At 44.2% G+C, this 24318-nt stretch overlaps 1 protein-coding gene across 2 annotated transcripts in view; it reads right to left on the reverse strand.

Annotated features, from left to right (window-relative positions):
- ADCY9 (adenylate cyclase 9) overlaps positions 1 to 23004 on the reverse strand; it is an 88319-nt gene extending 65315 nt beyond the window's left edge. For both annotated transcript variants that reach the window (XM_075436179.1, XM_009936291.2), the window contains exon 1: positions 21219 to 23004. In XM_075436179.1, coding sequence (XP_075292294.1) covers positions 21219 to 22917 — 1699 coding nt within the window. In that variant the 5' untranslated portion in view covers positions 22918 to 23004. The remainder of the gene's footprint in view (positions 1 to 21218) is intronic.
- Positions 23005 to 24318: the final 1314 nt, after the last annotated feature.

A 24318-nucleotide genomic window follows, 5' to 3' on the forward strand; every position in this document is an offset into this window, starting at 1 on the left:
GAACGGAAAATCCAGAGGAGAGTCGCTCAGCTGAGGCCATGGGACAAGGTACTTCAAGACACAAGGTACGGTAAATACCCTGTCCTTGCAAAACACAAGTGCTAAAGATCATGTTCCAAAGAGAGGGAGAAAAACCAAACTCCATTTGCCTGTTGAGATGCCCGAGAGGAGAAAAAAGCCAATCAGCAGTATCGGTACGGAGCAGTGCAAGTGTCCCGCAAAGAAGCTTTGGCAGCGAGAGCTCCCACGCCAGCAGCCAGGCAGAAGCCCCGGACTTGGAGTTGACTCAGCGCTGGCATTTGATGCAGCCAGCTCCCACCGCCTGACCATTTTCCTCATTTTTGGATTAGAGGGCTCCTAATCCAGCCTGGAATATAGGGATAAACCCCTGAGAATGATAAACTGCACCGCCTATCAAACTATGTCTGCCAACAAGCGGATCAGACCTCCTCAGGAGACAAGTGATAAGTGCGTAAGGGATCTGAGGCACCACAACCTGTCAAAGATGTCTTTGAGGCCAATTTGAGGTATATTTTCCAAAATATAAGTGCAACTTTTAAAAAAAACGCCACCATTTGACAAGCAATGGTGCACACTAACTTGAGAAATATTTTTACATTTGAAACATTACAAACAGTAACCGCTATTTATACTTCAATATGTCAGCCTTAAATATTTACTTTTCCAGTCACTTGGTTTACATTATATGCCAACACCGCACTTTCTTGCATCATTTAAAGAGTTCATAGAAATTTAAAATTCTCTCAGCGATAAGGGAAATCTATATCTATCTATCTGTTACTATAAAATAATTCAAATTAAATGATGAGATTAATCTTTGGCTAAAAAGTAGCAAAGATTCTATTTAATGCAAAGATACATGATTTTTTGCAAATAAGTTTGTTCGCTCTATTCCTCCTGATAAAATGAAAGGCTTTTTTTTAAAAAACAAACTATTTTGAACTTTCAACCTCTGTCTAGGCTTCACATTGCTACATGGTGACCATTCGTCAGTCCGCAGCATTATGTTATTCCCCTGCCCTACAGGTTCTGAAAAGCCAACAATTCTAGTTAAGAGTAAGTAAGTGTTTATACTTTTAATCTGCACATCGCAAGGCTGTATCAGCAGAGCGACTGGACATTTTTCCCAGAAAGCGAATGGGCTGGGCAGCTGTATTTTGACAAGAAATGTTGTTTCCTTTTATGGGGCCAAGAGCCCATGGCTGTGGTCACCCCCAGGCAAGCTGTCCTTCTCATAGTCATCCTGATTCTGTCCTTCCTAGTACTCTCTTCTTTCCAAGTGCAAAAGAGATGCTCCAGATAGGATATTGTATTAGTTCCTGTCCGTTCTGCTCTCTTGTAAATCCCATAAATCCAGAGTTAAATTACTTGGATTGAAAAAGATTTACAGGCGCTCCGTTCCTACAAAGGAACCCACCAGGGGCTCGGCTACTCTGCCACTTGCATCTTTAAATTATCACATTATTAAAAACGGCTAAAACGGGTTTAGAAGAATGAACGGTCTGGAGATTCACTGCCAATTCAGCAACATTTAGATTGTGTAATGTTCCAGATCATGGCCCACATAAAATTAAAAGGATGACTATGACCCTTTCCAGTCAAGTTTTTGGCTGTTTCTTCGGGAATCCCGCCCTGATACGCACATTAACTGGACAACTAGAAGGAAGAAAACCAGAGACCGGAGGAAGTGGGAAACCCCTATAGCAGATCTGCTGCAGACAGACGAGGAATGCCTGTCCATCAGCAGATCTGCTGCACAAGTTTCCAACCATTCTGCCCCGGCCACTTACTCCCATTACCTCACCTACTCCCTTTGCTTCGGCATTTCACTCCTTCAGTTGTACCAAACACTGCATCAACCCCTTTTTGTGGCTGCAGTCTCGGAGTGGAAACCTGGAAGGAAGGACTGGAAGTAAGGGAAGGGGCATAGGGAAAGTAAGAAGCTGGAGGCAGGGAAGGAAAACATTTATAAGGTTTTATTAATGAAGGTAAAAGAAATTTTCCAAACGGCAACTGGGAAGACAACGTGACTCAACAGTTCTAGTCTACATGGAGGGGGGGGAAGGCAAAAAAACCATGTAGCCATGTCAACACTGTCTGCATCGCATTACAAGCAGCAAAGTCTCATTACCTCCCCTACTTCAAAACCCTTATCTCACTTCTGCACCCTTCCTAAAACAAAGCAAAAGCTGAAATTTTGTATGGAGGCAAACTCCAAGCAGCACTTAAACACGGCACTAGCAGAGAAGAACCAGCTTCTTAAAATGCTTGCACTTTCCCTTGAGTTTCCCTAATTTAATTTGAATAAAAGTTACACTAATCAGAAAAGAGGGGGAGAGCCGGCTAAGCAGGGAATAAAAACCAGAGCACCAGTGAGCAGCAGCAACTGAGGGACACAGCCTGAGGAGCGTTAATGCCAAGCCTCGACGACGATTTGTAGGGAAGTAGCTTTGCTGGTTAATCATTTGCACAAGCTTACGGACATGGGAAAAGCGCAGAATCCTGCAGAGAAACGCATCGCGGCCACCGCCAGCACCAGCTGAGCACCAGCCTGGTAGGCATCCCCTTGCCCTCCAGCAAACAGCATCCAGCTCCAGCAATCCTGAAAAAACTGCATTTGGCAACTGGATGGAGAAATTAAAAATCTGTCTCCTTTCCATCGAAAGACAGGATTTAGTTTATTGGACTAAATCTCAGGACTATCCCTATTGCATCAATCCCCCGTGAGTGGGAGACTGGGGAAAGAGGCCACCCGTTCTCCCTGCTGCTTCTCGGGAACGCGCGGCACCAAACAAGGACGGGCTTCAAATTGCTCGACACAGCTTGCTTGCTTTCTACTAGAACAGCCCCAGTGGGGCGAGTGAAATATATTTATTATATTATACTTTGATTTTGTTTCCCCAACTGGAGCTTAAAAATTGATTTCCACAACCTGTACACAGATAGATGCAAGTGAGTTAGGAACACAGCTCCCACTGTGATTTCAGACTGCAAACTAAATGCAAGGTATAGCCTGGAGAAGTTCAAGACGCGTCAAAGTTGAATGTTGTAGAAAATGTTGAAGTTGTAATTATTTAGATTTCCCGTTGTAACTTCCTTACATCTGGCACTGCTACATCAGACGAACAAAACCAAATAAAAGATTCAAGTTTCAAACTCAGAGAACAAATTATTGAGGAAACTGGGTACAAACAGACACTGGCAGCCTTTCTGCATTAAACATGGCTCTGTGCAATTTAACAGGAGATGTGAAAATTAATAAAACACAGGCAAAGAAATCATTAATTAAGCACCCTGGTATAAATTGATTAATATAAACAATACAATCTCCTAAAACTTCCTGAGACCCTTAAAAATATAGTACTTCCAGGCAACAATTTCCCTGATCATGAAAATAAACAGAATTAATAAAAAAAAAAAACCACACAACCAAAAGACCATACAAAACTAAACTATGCAAGCGGTGGGGGGGAAGGACAGTCTCAAGTTTTAGGTACCTAAAAACAGCCCTTGAAGTGATCCTCCCCTAAGGATATTTTGATCTTAGTCACATGTTTTTTCTAAGGTATTTTTATTCAGTCTCCCTCTAGAAAACTTCAAGGAGACAACTGCTAGCATAATGTTAAATTAATTATTTGATGTTTCCCCTGATAGCTGAGAGAAGCACCAAGCCTGAAATACTACCAAGAAAGTCATTAGGCTCCTCAACTGCAGAGAACGTTCTGTCACACGCATGTACTGTTTCCATCACTTGCTAACTCTGTCTGAATCAAAAAATCAAGTTTATTTTCTTAGGCTTTGATACGAGGACGTTGATACATACTTGCTTATCAATAAGCGAGCCTATACAATTGTACTAGTAGATATGAAAAACATGAAAATAAGAAGAGAAAATATTTGAGAATGTTTCATGATACACATGTGCTCTTGTTTAGTCAAAGCCGAAGAGGAAATGGATCGTTTACTACTCATGGCTCATACTTCCACCCAAATCACCTCTTTTTTCACTTTCATCTTACTGTTTGCAATATAAATTTGGAAAATATGCAGTAACAACAGCTCACACAACCACCTTTCCAAATAGTTACGTCTGGTTTGGTTTTGCAAGTTTAGACAGCACAAGTGAAGCTTCCAGCTAAACAGACTTGGCAATGTTATGGCAAGGCTTGCAGACCAGAGCCGAATAAATTCCAACAAATACATTTCTAATCACAAAAACTTATCAGACAAGTGTACCCACAACAAAAACACCTTCAGATCAGGGATCATGGGTGCTGCAAACCGAGGCCTGGCTAACTGAAGTGGAATTAGATTCGGCTGCCCAAGGCAAACATTGATAAGCGCAGACCGGGAAGACGCAACAGCCAGACTTGCTCACGCACAGGCAGCGCTGCACTGGCCTGGCACCTTACCTGCCGGGGACACGGGCTGTCCCTGCACCGGAGGCACCACTTCACCCACAGCCAGGACAGAAAGAGATAGCCAGCTTCGATCTCCCCGTTTTATATGGCTGCAGCATCCAAAGGTTTTCACATTAAAAGCAAAACCACCCCAAAAAACATCAGTTTGCGATATTTTTTTCAGCACTAACAGCTCTGAACTAACAGAATCAATGCATTCATTTACATACCTACACATCTCTGCATATAAAGATAAAAACTAATACCACTGCACACTGAATTTCCACCTACAGGAAAACCTCTGGCAGTGAAAAGCAGAAACTGATCAGGTGTTCAAAAAAGAAAAGAAGGAATGCTAACTCTGCGATGCTATTTCCTCTGCTCAGCAGTGGTTGTTAGGAGGTAGGGCAAGCGTACAAGTATCTGTTCAGCACCACCTTTTGACTTCAGAAATAGGTGCCACGATATCAACACACACCTGGGTCACCACCCTGCAACCTGTGTGGGCAAACCTTTATCGATGCGCACCACTCAGCTTCTCTGGGCACACACTACTGGACTGGGCTACCAGGACTGCTGCATACTAAACTTACGTAGAAAGGAAAGGCGTAGCTTTAGCATTACATTATTACTCCGTGTAGCTTTTGATGACAGCAAAAATCATCTCTATCCTCTTCAAGTGGGGCAGTTCTCTTTTATTCTGCATCCTGGACAAGTCAGACCATTCATGACAAAAAAAACAAACCAACAATCTCCCCCTCCCAGTAAATCAGCAACAGTTCTATGCCAAATTATTCAAAAAGAGGATTAAAATTCTTTTAATGCCATCTTGCTGAAATACTGCATTTTTATTTACAGCAGCACGGCTAAGCTGTTATAGCCAGAATCCATGACTATTCACAGCTTTCTGATCCTTTCTAGCAGGTAAGTTACCTTCACAGCAGTAAGAAACGGTAAGGCTCAAAGGACTGCTGCCCTGTCCAGGCACTCGCCGGCCCCGAGGCCGAGCATCCAAAGCAGTCCCTAAAGAGTGCTCTGTCACTTCTGAAGCCGTTGCTGCTCCTGCTGATGTGCCGAGTGCTCGTGCAGCAATCTCAGCCCAGGGCTTCTCGTTCCATCTCCTCTCTCCTCTGCCGGCAGCCTTCACCACACTGAAGACCATGGCTCCCTCTCCCATCCAGCTTTTTAGTCCAGACTCAAACAACTGCAACTCCTTTGCTCTTTTCTAGACACCTACCGCAGTTGCTCTGTTATGGACTCTCTCCATTTGGTTTACATCTTTTGTTTATGTTTCTTCCTTTATTGAAACAAAATTTATGAGATCCAAGGACTAACCAAGAAACACCACACAAAAAGCGATTAAGGTTCGTTTTCTACAGATTTCAGCTTCTTACAATCTCTTTCCTCACACTGTCACCCAACATCCCTTTGATTTTTCACTTCCCTAGTGCCTCCCAGTTTTTCTGAATACTGTCACAAAATTCCTCCCCAATTTACTTCTCAGAAGATACCATCTAATAGGTAATTAAAAATACAAAAGAAAATTTAGGAATAACTATTTTCCCCTAGCAGCTTCCATCCCATTAAAATATTTTGCTGCTGTAATGCCTACGAGGCTTATCTTCAGTTGCAAGAGAACAAAGAAAACAAACACTGAAAATTTATCTAAATAAGCCACAATATTTTGAGAAAAGCTGCCATTCTGCTATGGGACCTTGGAAACTTGCAGCAAAATACGTGCCATATTGCTCAGAAGTAGGTTTTCCTCTTCAGTTCTATGGCTAGAAACCATAATAAAACCAATATCTGTAAACCCTGCCTTTCCTATTTCACAACGTATTTCACATCAGCAAACGGCACTGGAAACAGTATTACAACTCCCATCATAAAGTCTACCACTACCACCAGTTGTTTATGCTTTTGAGTTATTAGCAAACAAACATTAAAGAACATTAAAGTAAATAAGAAGGGGGAAATAAACTACGGCATTAACATATGATCAACTACATTAAGTTGTAAATAAAAGTGGGGGGGGAGAAGGCTAAGTTTGTTTATAGAGGAGTCTGATTCTCTTCCAAGTTTCCCATTCCAGCCTGAAAATAACTTCTTAAAACAGCTGTCAGTTTTTTGGGGGGGAGAGAGAAGGATCTACCAGCAAATACAATCCTTCTTTAGAAGCACACAAGTTATCACGGGTAGTAGCTCGTGCTTCACTGAGAAAATTCAGCTCCTATGCGGCCCCTAAAATCTGCAGTCAAGAATGTAACGGAGCATCCAAAAAGAAAAACTAACACCCACAGAGAGACCCTAGCACCTGAGCTCACAAAGCACCATCACCTCCATGCTCAGAAGACCACGGAAACTAATCCTCTCCCAGTGCAACAAAGATCAGCCATTAATCTTCCTTTCACTTCAGGTTCTTTTAAAACTCGCCCCCCCTCCCCCAACTAACTTCTTATTCAAGGACATTATCTAAAAAAAATAAAATGAAAAACTGCAATGCATTTAAAAAACAAGTAATTAAAGTTCCAAATCTCATAGTAATATATTTTAAAGGCAAACATGAAGGAACTCAACAACCTACTGACTGTGCTGTAAACATTCACTTTAGTGCTTACCTTTCAGATTTTATCATATATTTGGTCTCTCTGTTGTCTTGGCTCATAAAAATGCAACTAAAAATAAGTAATTTTTTTGTACAATATACACTGACAGTTGAAAAATTCCAATTTCTCCACCCATGGAGCCACATTCACATCAGAAGTAGTATTGACATAAACACTCATGCTAAGTAGTATCTGTATTCAAAACAGCCAAGTATTAGCTGGATGTGTTCACTGAATCAATCAATTCTTCTACACGTGGGACAAGTAGAGGCTCCCCATGTCTTAAAGGTCTTGGAATTTGTTTTGGGGGGAGCTTATTAAAAAACAACAACAAAAAACATCTTGCATATGCTGCTGCAGTATGATCTTTCCTCCTCCAACATCCAAAAAGCTAAATTCTGCTTCAGGAAACAGCATGAATTGTCCTAAATGCTATGCAGCATCATAAAACTTTAGACCATTAAAGACTCACTTCCTTCCTCCCAAATAAATGTCACTTAAAAGTCCTCTCTCTTCTAGAGCTACCATAGTACTGCAGTATGAAAGATAGATTATCTGGTTTGTGTGAAAAGAAAAAAAAACTAATTAAAAATATAGTTCATGGCAACTTCTCCTCTCTAAGTCTCCAGGCACCGAACTGCTCCAACTACGAGGCCAGGAACTGAAAGCCAAACAAAAAGGTGCAGATGAGCAACTGGGAAAACACCGCTAATGAGTACCCGCCACCCAGCCCAGGAAAGCAAACCAACACTGGGCTGCAGCGTGAGAACTTACCGAGAACGTAAAGCTTACATTCTTCCCTACAAATACTGCACCTGCCCACATCGGTGAAGAGATTTCAAATGCTGCTGTGCTGAACCTGCAATTCTTCACCCTGCTTCTGCAATAGCGATGCCTGCTACCTCCACAGTCCCCCCATCTCTTCTCATTCTAATGTCTAAATACAGATTTACCTTTTTAAGACCTCAAATTATTTTACAAATTATTTATATTGCCATACTAAAAAGGGAAAGTACAATTCTCCCCTGTACTCCCCCTTACTTCAACACAGGGAGAAAAACACTACAGGTAGAAAACGCGGGACTGTAATGGGTTATGAGAAAATATTCGTATCTCAGCACAAAAAGAATGTTTGCAGACAAACAGTGTCCAAGACAGAATTATCAAGCAATACACTCTGCGTCCCATGCAATAATAATACTAATTTTAACTACTCTCTATTTAGCCTATTTAACTCTACTACAGAAACAAGCACCTGGATTTCTAGACAAATCTCAAATACAGCATTTTGGGAATCACTGTCAACAAAGCATTAGTACAGATTCTTATCAATAAACGAGCTCATTACCCAACCTCGGCAAATGCCAGCACTTCGTGTCACCCATTCTACCACAAATACATTATAGAAGTGAACACGTGTATGACTGCTAGGGATTTAAATCTGGTTTAAGGAGCCACATAGTGGAAATCTCAGTTCCATCAAGCCACACCGTCACATTTTCAGGGTGTGTCTGGAAAGCTTCACATAAAAAATCCCTCGCATTCGCAATAGTTAGACTTCACAGAACAGGAAACTGAAGCAAACTATTCCAGAAGTTTTATCAGAGCAAACAGGAACACCACAAAACACAAACAGCAAGACACCTGACAGCAGCTACAACCAGAGTTTGATCAGGGATGACTTACCCCCTCTGGCAGATTATCGAATAGGCACAGCAGGAAAACACTGCATTCAGCCAGTCAGATGTCTAGACAACGGTTTTTCAGGAATGCGCTGCACTGCTACAGATCAGTTGTTTATTCATTAAGAAGCTAAAGACAGGGACTGTAGACAGAGCTTTCAAACCAAGCACTTGGCTCACTCTTACCATACCATCCATGTACAAGTAGCATTCATTTAATCCACACTAGTTATTCAAATACCCAGTGATCTTTCCAGTTTGTGTACTGCGCCTATGGGGTAGATTTTTATCCCCTGACAAGGGAAAGGAGAGAGTAAATACTAAAGAGTAAAATTTGATTCGCCATTTGTTACGGTTCAACTACATATTAGTATAAAAATATTTAAATGTATATAAACAAAGACAGTTATTTTAAGCTTTCTTGAAATAAAGGCATTCGGAAGGAAGTTCTCTTCAATTTACGAGACACAGCAAAGTCACATCACGCAAAAAAGCTAACTACGCTCAAAAAATGAAAACTATTTCTTTATCTACAGGGCTCTAACAGAGCCATCACCAACTCATGGCGCAGGGATGGGATCCTTGCTGGTTTTGCCAGCCTATGGCCCAACACTGAATTCAAGCTGCCACCCTCTTCCTTCCTCGCTTCCGTAACGCTCACCACCTCTGCCGCGCGAAGCAGGACCGCGCGTCTGGAATAAGTTATCAGCAAGTTATCGGCGTTGCCAGCTCACTGCTCTCTGCCTCCGCTGTGCGAGAGCTCACTTCGCTGGGGCCCAGCACCACCGGCTCCTCATCAACCGGGAAGCCCAGGTAGCAGCACAGGCTTCTTAATTAATTCAATACCACTTCTTGTCTGAGAAGTGCCTCATTCTATAGATAAAGATTACAGGATTAACCCTCTCAATGACCATCGAATACTGGCTACACTTCACTGGCTCATTTTCTACAAGATTGTCTCCTAACAGTCATTGCAGCAGAGTTGTGATTTTACATATGCATTGAAAGGGCAATAAAAACTCTTATAAATAACCCCCGTCATCCTTCTTTTGATCCCAAAGTCTGTGTTTATAGCTTTAACTCTTGTACTTTGGTTTCATTTTATACCGAATCACCTAAATACAGCAGCAAGGACTTTTAGAACACCATTTTGCTTTACTTAGGTTTGTGAAAGTCATTTGCTACACTTAAAGTTGTCTTATTTAGACAAATTATAGACATACTCAACTTATAGTAAAGACAGTTCCTGAATTAAGCATTATGTATTTCCCCCCCCAAAACCGTCGTGTTACCGTAACATCCCAAAGATCACATTTAACACACACACACACACACAGAGTCAAGTTTTTTTCCACAAATCAAGAATTCTGCTGTTAAAAACAACTGGCTCTTCTTTGAAACAAAACAATTATAACTGCAAACTTTAACAAAGAGTGTCATTTGAATTAGGAGGATTTAGTGTCTAAAAAGCTGCGCCAAACATTGGTGGGGCATGGTCCAACTCCTGCGCTTACTAAGCAGTGCAAGAATTAACAAATCCTTTACTCCATACGGGTTAGACAAATAACACCCTGTCAGCACAACCTAGCACCACAAAGCCTTCTCCATTACAGTAGCAGCAGAACAACTCACACAAATTTATGGCCGTATTGGCTGCACGCTTGTCTATGGCTGATACTAAGCTCACACAAGTCAAATCATAATCTAAGCCCCAAAATACATATGTAATGCAGTTTATTTAAGCGTTTATCAAACACAGCACTTCAAAGAAGCACTGGTAAGTACAGAAGCCTAGCAGGCAAATATTCTAACGTGGGGAAAAAAAAACAAAACCAATCTACATTTTAAGACAATTTCCAACTTTGTCACCTCCTAAAATCTTGGAAAGAATTAAATGCTTAACAGATGTACTACATTTTAAATAGAGCCACATCATGCACACATTTTTTTATAACAGAAAACACTGTGCCTGATGAAAAATGTCTTCCGTATGGTCCGATTAAGTTTCAGTACCTGATTACGGACACACAATCATTACCAACTCCTGAACAGCAACCAGCCATCGCCAAACTGTCTCTATCTCTGAGCAGGAGCAAGCCACAAAGCACAATGTAGTCTCAGTGCTTCCTCAGGGCTCAGAAACCAGCACTCCTCCCTCGGTAGCCTTTGCCTGCACATCTGAAAAAAATGGCATCCTTTACTTCCTTTTTTTCCATCCCTTACATTGGACAGAGCAAAAGGTGGCAGGTGCAGTTACATGCGCACGCAGATCGTAGTCGAACAACCTCCGCGACAGCAGCAAGCACCCTCCTTTCCCAGAGCTGGTCGGCTGCAAGCAGCGCTGCAGAGCTGGGCAGGTCCCACGCCGCGCTGAAGCAGTCACAGCTACAGACAAGCGCACTCCGAAAACCTCTCTTAGACACAGCTCCCGCCTTCTGATATCAACAGGTAGATTTTGTGATGTTCCCTATTAAATACAGGTAGCTAAGCAAAACTTTCATTAAAAAATGCCACCCATCTGATGAACATCTAGTCATTCATGCTACAAGAATTAGGCACACTTTCTGAGCTGATTAAATATGATTCAGGCATCCAATTATTCAGAAATAACGGACCGCAAAGACAACTCTGAGTATTTTCACATAAGAAACATCCTAAGGATGCACATATTTACTGAAATGCTACATATATACACACATATATGTATGTATAAAAGGCAAACAACTCACAACAGCTTTATGTAATTCAGATTTTTGGACTTACTTGTGGAAAACTACCATCAAATATCAAACTAAAGTATCTGACACAGGTAAGAAAACGTGACTTCGGTGAAGACTAGCAGACCTTGTGTTTACCTCTGTATCCACAGCAAATTCCAGCAGCAGCAATGTTTCATAACCTACTTTAACATTCTCAGCAGAAAAATTCAGTTACCGATCATTATGGATTCCAGAACCTGGGGTGAGGCGTGGGGTGTGGGCGTTTCTCTTAAATGGTTTATTGGGATTATGAAACAACTTTATTATATGTTTTCTCACCCTCACGTGGTATTTTTAGGAGCGGCATCTGCTTCTAGTTGATGCCACATTGCCAAGCAGCAAGTAAAACATTAAATATTACTCATATTGTCTCATTAGTAACTTATACGTACATATGAGATAGAATTGCTGTATATATATATACACACATATATATGTACATATGAGACAGAATCGCTGTATCTTAGTAGCAAAGTCAGTCCCATACAGGGAGTCAGACAGAGCAAAACAAGTAAAATCCTTTTGCTTTCCTACACATCGTTAACATATCAGAACCAAATTTTAAATACTGGAAATAGATGGGAAAGGTTACATTAGTCTTGGATCAAAGCCTGATTATCTGCTGGTGCAATTTCACTGCGGGTGTGTGCGACACTGCAAAATCTCCGTCTTTCTTCTGGAAGCCTGTGGCCGTTTCTTCTCTTAGTGTAGTCCAAACACAGACCTGCTAGAAGCACAGACAGCTCTTACCAAGCATCATGCTGTCTAAACAAAGGAAATTTGGAGCTAATGTTGTACCTGGTCTCTTTGCAATAATGCCCTTACAGGAACATTTCCTCATTACATCCTGCCTTCTAACACGGGTCCCGTCAAGCCCTGAGCATTTCCAAAAGGTTTATCTGCTCTACTTTCGTCCAAGTCGGTCAGAGGTTAAAGACACATAGTACCTTACAGGACGGAGTTCACATGTCCATTAAACAAGAGTTTAAGAATGCAAGAATTTGATCCCAAGAACTACTGGGAACAACTATGCAAAAGCTTACCAGAGAGGCCTTTTGAAATAGGATACCAATGCAATACTCTGTAAAGGAAACACAAAATTAACTTCTATTCCATGTATTAGGCATATGCATCTAAGTCAAACATCAAAGCTGCACATTTCAAAAACAACAGGATTCCATTTCTGACTCAAATATCCTTGTTTATCTAGTTAATGTAAAGATATAAGCATCCAGTATCAGAAGCGCTAGTTTTCCTGTTTCCTGTAGGCTGAATCAATGTTCAATAGCATGTTTGATTCCAATTATAGACTCTTTTTGCTTATTGTGCAGTTAAGCACAGTCAACACACCCACCACCATTCTGGCTCTTAAAACATATGAATAGTTGTTAATATCATTGTTATCGATTATTGATTAGCTTTGCTTTCCACTTTCTCCTCCTCCCTCTCTTTTCATGAATAAAAAAAGGGATTTTTTTATTAAGGCCTATAAATTTACAAGACTGGAAGGAAACGAAGTCCTTATAGACTTAGTTATAGACAGCCAGATTTGGATGTTTTTCGGCTCTCTTTCAGTGTGGGCCCTCTCCTGCCCTGCAACAGGAGGACCTACGGGTTAAGGAATCAGGTGGCCAGCAGGAAGCTGCCGGCCCACGCCGACACCTACACAAGTGGATTTCCGTTAACTTCAGCTGAAGGGAGGGGAGAAAAAGCAAAAGGAAAGCAAATTGCTCTTTGACTAGCAGACATTCAAGATGTTAAATGCATAGCATAAGACTTTTGCCCTTGTTCGCATGTTTCTGAATATGCTAAGCAGCAATCTTTTGGACTTTATTCCACTAGTTCCTCTGCACTGTTCCAATTCTGTAGAGCTAATAAATAATGCTATTTTATGACAATAACATGATTTCTAAGTCTTCAACTTGACCTGACAAACAACAGCTTTGGAATAGGAACATTAAGTGCTACCAGTGGAATAAAGGCTTGCAATATAATCATTGCTATTTCTATGGTCTGCTAAGAATTCCCACAACGAGTTATTGTAGCAAACACAAACCCAAAAAGTTTACAGGCAACTGCAAGGAGCATTCTGAGTCCAAGGGATGCTAGCTGAAGAAATTCATCTAGAATGTTTTGTTCCTTCACAAAGTAATTTCAGAACCATGAAAAGTGTCCCTAAAGCCATGAATCTCATAGGTCTACTGCTCTAGGTTAAAACATGGGGAGGAAGAAAGAATATTCATTTGATGAAAACAATTTGGCTTGGAAGGGCAGTGCAGATTTCTGGTACAGTCCAATACTGACATATGCCTAGGAAGATAAGCCTAACCAGCCAAATCTGCCCTACTGCCTAAGGCAGTACCAGTGCCCCAACATGGCATTCAAGTGAAGAAAAAGCTGTAACGCTACCGTACAACCTCCAGTCTACACCTCCCTTCCAACTGCCACTTAATATTTTCACAAATTATTACTTGGGAGGAAGAGGCTACACCTTCCAAACCCGCACAGCTTTGCTTTAAATTGAGTTCCAACAATTTCCTACAAACCTAAAAAACAGCCACCACGCTAATGCAAACTCACATAACAGAACCTGCTAAAATGTGTTAATGAGACTCTGTTGACCAGCTGGCTTCTTTGCAATAGCAGCTCCCACTGGAACGTAACAATTTAAAGGCTGGGAATTTTTTTCTTTCTTTTCAAAGGACAGAAATGAGATTGAAATCATCTAAAAATAGCAGAGAATTTTCAAGTGTCAGCTGTAATGGAAAGGGGAATGGCTGTCTCTCCTTACAGAGCCAGGATGGATGAAGTGAGCTTGTGATTCAGGTCAAGAGAGAGCTCCCTTACACACAAACTGTAGATGGTAGAAAACAATTTTAATTTGCTAATTTTAGTAATATTCCAGAACAATCTACAGCAACTTGAAATCCAATGAAATTGTACTTTGTTTTCAAGCGGTGAATGTACATTCTTATATACTTTGCCTGCCAAAAGGAAAAGTGAACTACATATTGTGAAATGATTTCAAAAAGAGTTTTAAACAACCCATTCAAATCATGCATCCTCCTCATGACAGAAGATGAATATAAATTATGTGTCTTTGACTTTGTTTTGTCTTTTCCATCAATCTTTTTCCCCAAAAAGTCAGCAAGTCAAGGCTGTCATTTAAAGAAGAGGTTCTCTTGCATTTAAATAGTCCCCCACCTACCTCTGAAGATCTGCTGATGTAAACGGGAAGAAGGAAGAAGAGAGCTCAGACCTGTTATTTGTAGGGCACCTGTTTACCTTACAGCACCTATATTTTGGGTAGTCAAAGACAGAAACATAAGTGAAAGGCTCTGCACATGATGATCACCGAATGCAGCAGAAGCCATGGCATCCCTCCAGTATTACAGGACCTTGTATTTCAGCACTTCTCTTTCCCATGTTCTAGGAAAAAAGCTCCAGTCCTGCACTGCTCACTTCAACTCTCACAGGATGTAAATGTCTTCAGGTCTGCTGAAACTGCGACTTCACTCTACAGTGCTCATGCAGGGCTTGAACAGGCAGAGCTGCAACACTTTACAATCAGGCTGTCAGTACTGCCCTGACTTATTTGTTAATTAGTGTCAAGACACACAACAAGTTGAAACTGGAGCCCACGCTGTTAAGCAAAGTATATGGTTAGAGTCAGCCTCCATCCAGTATGAAGTGGAGAATCTTACATAGATACTTAGTACACTTACAAATTATTTTTCACCGTGTGCAGTCAAATTAGCACTTAAGTATGTTATCAAAACTCAAAGCCTCAAAAGCCAACATCCAATTTTCCCTTAAATAATAGAAACAGCTGAAGTGTAAGTATTTTTTTAATCGAGACACTTTTCTACTTGGTCTTGCACAAACAAAACCAAGGGCAACTCAACAAATCTTCCTCAAAATTTGGAGAAACTGTGACCTCCCTGCAGAGGTCACAAAACCTTCCTGGCAGTAAAGCTGGTCAGTACTAATGCACAAATACTTTCAGAAAAAGTTATGTCATTGCATCATGTAAAACATTTGGAAAGCTGAATAATCACTAGGTTTTCCTACAAAGTTCTTTCTTTTGTTTATAGCTATGAAACACATCTTCACCATGTGAAGACTTGACAAAAACCAGGCTGAGCAACTATATTCACTATTTACCTCCTCTTCTTTTCACTATTACATGGTAAAATTACAGATCACGTCAAAATGTTAAATCAATGTAGAATTTACTTCTTCCTGGCAATATCCCTTCATGCACACTATTTCTAATTATACTTCTTTACCTGTCACTGAATACTTATGATTTTTTAAATACAGGAGTGAAGTCAACCTGTGTATGATATTTTCAGCCTCACACTTGAAAATAAGATCATGAAACACTACTTCAACAGCAATACTTAGTAGGTCAGATTATGTAAAACTGATCAACTGACTAGTCACTCCAATCTTCTGCCTCAGTCAGCACTCAGAATTTTGTTTTGTGGGAAAGTCAATATATATACACTTGCTTGCTTCATGACCACTTTAAAAAAATATTTACATTTGTTCTATCAATTTTTGCCTGACTGTCAGATTAGTACCAGAACACATGAAATCCAGAATTACAATGTCTGTCACAAACAAGTTCAAAAAATATAAAAAGCCAGTACATAAAGATTTACATTTATTGAACATGCTGAAACTAGAGGTTGAATGGGAAGACGGGCACAGCAGCTGGCAAGACACAAGACAAGCACCCTAACCTAACCTTAACCCCCAAAACACTCACTAGTTAGAGACTAACACTGCTCTTAGCCAAGCCACAGAGCAAAGCTGAATCTGCGCGGAGCTCTCTGCAGAGCTGTCCTGCTGGCACAAGCACAAGCCTTCCAGATTTATACTACACCCAGCAGGCTGGGCTCAAAAAGCTAAGGAAAACTTTCGTCTTGTCTTTCATCTACCTGTGACTGCCAGGAGCATACGGCAGCCCTGCCTGCAGGTCTGGCCAAAGACAGAAAGCCGGGGCAGGTAAGGAAGACTTAGCTGCTGTCAGGGTGTAATCGTGGTCTCCCCCTGATCTGACACAGAGAGGAGGAAGTGAAGAAAAATTCAGTGACTTATCTCTTCAAAACCTTATCTGAGATTTTTGTCTTTGAGGAAGACCCGCGCTGTGTTCCCTGTAACCCAGACCTGAAGAAGCAGCAGAGTGTCAAGTCCCCAGGCAGAGCTGTATCCCACGGTCTGCCAAGGGAAACGCATCCCATCGGCTGCAGGTTGCCACCATGTAAGGGCCTAGGCTATTCATGGAGAAATAATAGCCTCAAATGACATTAAAAGGTTTCAATATCAAGCACAATGGTGACTTTTATAACTGATTTGCTTTATTTAAAAAAAAACCAAAACAAAACAAAAATAAACACGTTTAAAAGTAAAGTAGACATTAAAAGGAACACGGAGAACAGTGAGAGACAATACCGTAAGCTGCAGACCTTTGATACGCTTTACCAGGAAGGGCCATCAGCTGCCACAGGTGAATCGGTGAATTTTCATGCAGCGAGCGCCGTGAAAGCCAACCTTCCCCCTGAAGCCATCCGCAGCTCAGTTTGGTTAGCCAGGTGACAGAGTACACAAGATCGACTTACATTTTTTCCATGATAAAGCAAACGACAAAATCAGAGCGCAAAGCGTGTCTGTATCTTCAGGGGCTTTAACAGAAATTCGGCGATAAAGCCATTCCTTGAGGCAAACCAAACAAGGAGGTGTTTTGCTGCAGAAAGTTCAGGAATTATTTTAACGGGAACTTCAATAACAATGACTCTTATTAGAGCACCAGTGTACACACAAATGCCCCAAAAGAAATCACGGTTCCACTGTGCTATGCTCTACAAACACAGAGAAAGCACTCTTGCCCCAACATGTTTACGTATTTTGAGCACTCAAAAACAGATGCTGGTGACCCTGGTATTTCTAGAAGAGTTGCTGCCTGGCTGGCTAATAGCAGTATTGCGACCTCTTAAGTAATGAGAAAGAGAAATGCAAACAACCAAGAAGAACAGAGCAAAACAAAAATATTTCCATAAGCAGAACTTTTTATATCCTGAGATCTCTGACTACACAGTTCAGAAGGGACACATTAACGTGTATTATGTGACTCTCAGCATCTCGTAGTCTTCAATAAATTTATTTGCTAGGAAGCTGAGCAAGAAAACAGAAAAAGAGAATTGTCTCAAATCCCACAGCAAAATTATTATGGAAGATGTAATTGAACTGACGCCTAGGGTTTATCTGTGGACCTCAAAAAATCACCACAACATTGCTCTCCTGCGCTCCCCCCACATCCAAGGGAATCGGGCGCTGTGAAAACAGATGGCCTAAGCAATCTTAAAACAAACAGCAGTCAGAAACAGGCAAAAACGCTGTAAGGTCATCAGTGGCTCGCCCTCTTTGTTGGTTTGTTTTAGACACCATCTACTTCATTCAAAAGTCAGAAACAGGAGGGAACATACCAGGGCCCCACTTCTTGCAATAAGGAGCCAAGGAAGCAAAGGAGGAAGAAAAGGTATTTCCATCTAAGACTTCAGTGAACCACAAAACAGCACAAGGAAAAGAGATATCTACTTTTGCCTTGTCTAGTCTGAAAAAACCAAGGAGAGCAGCACTAGGACAACTCAGGGTACAGCTACATCAGTATTTCAAACGCAACGGGGAGCACGGCTTTGAAGAAGTTTGCCCCGTTCCCTCCTACGTACCCGGCTCTGGTGCACACTGCAGAGTTGTACCTGTTCGGGGTGAACCGAGACAGAAGATGTGCTCCAACCACACGGGTACCTTTCTTCAAGGACCCAGTCCACAACTAGTCTTAGGTAGAAGTCCTGAAATATGCTCAACGTGGACACCGAGCCCTCGGCACCTCCCATTTTGCTCAAGAGTTTACTTGTTCATGTTGACTTAGCCTCAGAAAGATAACTATGACTACTGCGGCAGCTCAAACAATTAAGAGATAATATACTAGACATAGAACATAAAAAATAGGATATCATTAAGATACCAAAAGTTGAAAGGAAGCTGAGAAGTGAAGTACCAGTAGGGAAACAAAGCTTATGTCCGTTATCTCCACAGCACTTTCATACTTGAAAAGAGTAAGACATAATTAAACAGCCACAACAAACGTCCTCTTCTCTATCACTATCAACAAATTTGCAGGGAAAATAGTAAAGCAAAGCTTCCCAACAGCACCTCCGTTCACAAAACTGAGCAGGTGCTTGGCAGAGGACTAAGAGGTGAAATCTCAGTTTACTCTGTTAAATCTCAGAGCTGCTCCTTAACAAATCCCTCCCCTGCAGCCGGTTCTAGACGCCAGCCTGTGGCACTGCTGTTAGGTAAATGGCATTGGGGAAAAAAAAAAAAAAAGGCAATGATAAAAGCAATCTATCAGTCAAGTAATCTGACTGTGGAACAAAGTACTGAATAAACAGGAAAAAATGGGCAACTTTGTAGCACCCACCATGTGCCCTGGAGGGTCTGGCCACAGGAGGGAGAAGGACTACGCGTGCCACAGACCTGCGGATAAAGGTGGTCATGGCAGAGGTCCGCTTGGTTTGAAACCACACACAGACTCTGATTTCTGTAACTATATAAAACATGGATAAGAAATGGAAGCTAATTACAGTTCCACCACAAAACAGAGCAGGGAAAGGGGAAAAAAAACCAACCCAACCCATATTCCTCGGTAACGTAGCTCTTATCACATGCTCGAGTTGCTTTCATAGCCAGGTTTCAGGGTAAGAAGAGACCATTAAAATGTCAGTCCACAAAGCATGCTTCATCTTATCTAGATTGCATTTCAGTTTGTTCATCTGTAGTGCCCTGGCTAAAGCAGGACCTGTGAAAAGCATTTAAAGCTGCAAAACCCGAACCGCTGTACTGATGAGACACAGAAGCCTATGCCCTCTCGCTATAAATGCAACCGAGGACAGAACAGAAGTCTGAGAAAGACCACGAAAAAAACCACTCCTGGCATGGGGTATAACTGCTCTACACAGTGCTCTTGTGATCTCCTAGAAAATATAAACACATCAATAAAAACATACCATCAGTCTCCACAGGTACATCCATGTCATTTTGTGATTAATGATACCGAGTACAGTTATAAATTCAGCAGAAATACTTCCTTTCATTTGTTGCTATGACATGGCCTTCACACTGCATCTGGCTGTAAAGGTAGGTGGAGGAGGGAAATATCGCAGGGCTGTTCCTCTACAGCCTACACACTTTAGTTTCAGCAGAACAGCAAGATTCAGCTTAGAGCAACAGAGATTATGTCTCATCCTTTTTTGCTGAAAGCACGCTTCCACTGAAATACATCGGTGTCAACAGGCCTCACATAAACTAACTGAGTCTGTATTTTTAGAAGCTGAACAGAAAGCCGAAGCCCAGGGACACACATCTGCCTCAGTCCTACGGCTTCCAGCCACCCATGTCACTGTCGACACTCTTCCTCCCCCTAAGCCTCTCGTTTCAGCCCTGTTGCCATATGCATGCAGACAGTGAGCTCACCAAAAATAAGTATTTGTGTCACACCAAAATAAGCACCTGCCACCGGCGAGCAGCCTGCCGCTACCGCTTCCACCGCTGTTTTGCAACACTCTCCCCTCCCGTCCTTACTCGCTGACCTTTCCACAACCATCCTGGCCCAGTTTTGTGTTTGTTGCAACAAATGTCTCCTTCCTCCATCCCAACGGTATCCTGCGACTCCTTCAGTTTCTTCCACTCTATTTTCCATGCTTACTTTATAAAGACGGGTACGTTTACAAATGGAACGAATAAACTCACATCACGTAAAAGGGTTTGCACCATATTCCACTCCTGCTTTGATTTGTCTGCTCCCCACCTTGGGCTACCAGCACTGCAGACAACTGTACCTCCGGGAGACAAAGGCACAGCGTTTGCTAAAGGGACAGTTAAACCCTCAGCATGTACACTCCTCCAGCATGCGATGCTACGTGCTGCTAGAAAGCAGTCAAGGGTTTCATTTCAGAACAAATACTCTGTAGAAAAATGAAAATCGGACCCTTAGCCAAGCCATTAGGGGAATGGAAGGATCCCTCATTTTCTTTTCCAAAAGGCAAATCTGCAGTTTCATCCCCAAATCCTTTGAGCTGCAAAAACGAAAGCATCTGCCAGCTCGCTGAACCACCTGAGCAACTTTTTCCAGCCTAACTTCGAACTATAACAACTTGCCATATCAAACTGCCAAATCTACAGTGCTCATTTCTTTCTGTGAATCCAGCTGTCATTTTTCCCAAATGCCTTCGCAGTCCCAACTCTCCCAATGCCAAAAAAAACTTTTCACAGATATACATAATTTTGCAAAACACATATGCTCTATGTATGACACATGAAGTCAATTAACAAGTTTACTTACTGAATTAAAGGATGACACACAACAGTAAAACAAAAACCTCTTGCAGACAGCAAACACATTAACCTTCTCCTCCCTACGATGTGAGACTCTCACACAAGGAGCGCCAGGGAGTTTCGAAGCCTGAGTACATTTTGAGTACCCCAGAAGATCTTTCACGCTTATCTCCGTGGCGTCTTTTATTCCATAATGCCCATGGTGTTTCTGCTCACCAGCACACGGAGGTAAATGTAAAACGTGTTCAATTTGCAAGTCAGCAAGCACAAAAGATGCACTAGGGAAAACATACTCCTCACAAAAAAGAAAAAAAAAAAAAAGACTGAGCACAAAACAAAAGCACGTACCTTTTAACTGGTCAGCCACCACGCTTGGACCAACGCGCTCAATCACCTTTCCATCCTCCATTTCGTAACGGTCATCCAAATATTTTGCAGTAGCTTCTGAAATATGGACTTTTCCAGCCACCCCGAGCTGCTCCATCAGATTGGCCAAATTGACATCATTTGACCACACATCAAACTTGAACCTCCTCATCCCCAGAATGCCACACAGGACCGTCCCGGTATGAACACCAACTCTCATGTTCACCATTTCTTTTTTCTCTTGGCAAAACTGCTCAATGGCTTTAATCATACCTAACCCCATCTCGATGCAGCAGTACGCGTGATCTGCCCGGGGCTCTGGGCAGCCAGCTACGCAGTAGTAACAGTCTCCCAAAGTGCTTATCTTCTCGCATTTAGTGTCCTCGCACAGACGGTCAAAGCGTCCAAAGAGGTCATTCAAGAGTCCCACCAGGGCGTGGGCAGATTTATTGGCGCTCATTTTCGTGAAGCCAACAATATCTGCGAACAAGATGCTCACTTGCTCTATCTGCTGCATTTTAAAAGGACGGAATATTATGGGGGTTTTCTGTATGGAGGGCTTCTTCTTCCTGTTTTTGGGGCTTGAGGTGGAATGACGTTTGACGGAGTTTTCACTTTCATCATCCCCCTGCTTCATTAAGTCATCGGCTATTATTCTTGGCATAACAGAATGAATCATCCTCTCTTTCAGGGCTTTTTCCACTTCCAAGTCTTTTCCATGCATGATGGATTGCCCCACTTTCAGGAATGTGCTTCTCGATCTGACTTCAGACATGATAAATAAATGAATACCGATGGCGTGGATGCAGATGTGCAGGAAGGCTTTACTCAAGAGCTCCCAGTAAACCGCACCGGCTCCGAGAGGTGTAAAACAGTTCTCATCGCGGAAGTGATAACCGAAGGTCTCGAAGAGGACAGAGTACGACAGCCCCAGAAACAAGCTTAAATACAAGGGTAAGTGCATCACCGTGTAAAGCAACAAGAGCACTTCAATACACATAGAAAAACTGCCCACTTGAGAAAGACAAGTGTCTGTGGGATCTGCCGGGGGAGTCCGATTGGACATGTCACCACTTCCTGAGATAGGTTTCAGAGTCTGGAACTGCGGAGCGAGAGTCAAAGCAAAAACCAGGAGCGTGAGTATGAGCGAAGTCCATACGTAATGGCGGGCGTAAGCCTTAGTGAAAGTGAACACAAAAAATGCTACACATACCAAGAGGAAGCACAGGGCCGGCACGGTGAAAACAATCCGTTTCTCTCTCATGTGCATGCCGAAGTAGACGCCCCAGAGCAGGCAGGCCACGCCGATGTAGAAGAGGGCATAGCGAAACCTGCACTGGGTCTGCGGGAAGCACCTCTCCATGCACGCCTCCTCCAGGTTGTTGGAGTCGAATTTGGGGTTCCACCACTTGGAAGAGGCCCTCTCGAAGAGCTGCGGCAGCTTCTTCTGCCGGCGGAGGCCGGGGCCGCTGCCGCCACCTCCGCCGGCTCGCCGGGTGCCCCCCGACTCCCCTGAGCTGCAGCTGGAGGAGATGCTGTACTTGCAGTGCTTGGCAGAGGAGCAGCCCTGGTGCTGCTTGGGGTTGATCTTCACCGTCACGCTGTTGCTGTCCCCGCTGGAGTCGCAGCTCACCTCGGTGCTGTGGTGATGCAGCAGCTGCTGGTGCGGTGGGGAAGCCATGTTGTCAATCCCTCCCGAAGCAGCCCGCCGACGGGTTGGGTCTCTCGGGCCGGGAAAGCCAGCGGGGCTCCTGCGAGAGCCGCCTCTAGTCTGCCCCCGCCGCCGCCCGTGCCGAGGGACGGCCGGGCAGCGCCGCGGGGCTCCGCCGCTCGCCGGGCTCGGCAGACGGGGCGCTGGGGCGCGGGCAGCCCCGCATAGCCCCCTCGCCTCGCCCGCCCGCCGCGGGCCCCGCTCCCGCAGCCCTGTCGAGGCGCGGGGCGGGCGGCCGCTCGCTCAGTCCCGCGGGGGGGCCGCCGGGCCCCCGCCGGGAGGGGACCGCTTCTCCATGTCGGCTGCAGCTGGCCGCGGCTCTCCTCCCCGCGCCCGCCGGGCAGCGCTCCCCTCACGCCCGCCGCCAAGGGGCCGGCTCCCGCCGCGCCGCCTCCCTCCCTCCCTCCCTCGCCCGCCCAACCGGGATGGCCCCGCCGGCCGGCCTCCGCGGCCCTCCCCGCCGCCGGGGCCTGGGGCCCTCAGCCGCCCCGCGCTTTCCTGGCGAGGGAGCGAGTGCCCCCGCGGCGCCCCTCAGCCCCGGCGCGGCGCTCGGCCGCCGCCTCCTCCTCCCCCTCCTCGCCCGCCGCCGGGCTGGTCCCGTCCCCACTCCCGGCGGGGTGGTGCCGCGCCGCCGCGGGGAGATCCGTGCCCTGGCGGGGGCCGGCCCGCCCACCTGCGCGCCGCCGGGGAGGGGAGGAGAGCGGCGGGGGCGCGCTCAGGCGCGGGCGGGCGCCGCCGCCGCCACCATCTTCCTCGCGGGGGAAAGGGAGGGAGGTGTACGGGGGGGGGGGGCGCTGCGGACGCGCGGCCCCGCCGGCCAATGGGGCGCGGCGCCGCGGCGGGAGCGCGCACCCCCCCCCTCCCCTGTTTCCCGCCCGCCTTCTTCCCGGCCTGAGGGGCGCGCCCCATCCCCTCAGAGCGGGGTGCGGGGAGGGGGGGCTCGCCGGCTCCTTCCTCCCCTCCCCGCCTTCCTCCCTTGTTTATGGCTGACGCTATCTCGCCTCCGCGGCCCCCTCGGCTCTATTATCTCTCCCCCCCAGCCGGCCCGCTCCCTCCCCGCGCTTGCTTCGCCTTCTCCCCCGCGCCCACGCGTGACGCGTCCACGCCCCGCGCCCCCCCCCCGGCCCCGTGTGTGGTTCTCCCGCCGAGACCCCGCCGCCGGCACCGCTCCCTAAACACACACTTCGTATTTTCTTTCTTAAATAGAAAATATGCGGCCACGCTTACTGGAACTGAAACCTGCCTTTTTTTTTTTCCCACTTCCCTTGTAAACAGATCACTTGACGTGCAGTGACCAAGCTGTAAAGTGTGGGGGTTGTTTTATTATTATTATTATTATTATTATTATTATTATTATTATTATTATTTTGA

Source organism: Opisthocomus hoazin, chromosome 15 (genome assembly GCF_030867145.1).
Source record: "Opisthocomus hoazin isolate bOpiHoa1 chromosome 15, bOpiHoa1.hap1, whole genome shotgun sequence".
In the NCBI taxonomy this organism is placed as follows: domain Eukaryota; kingdom Metazoa; phylum Chordata; class Aves; order Opisthocomiformes; family Opisthocomidae; genus Opisthocomus; species Opisthocomus hoazin.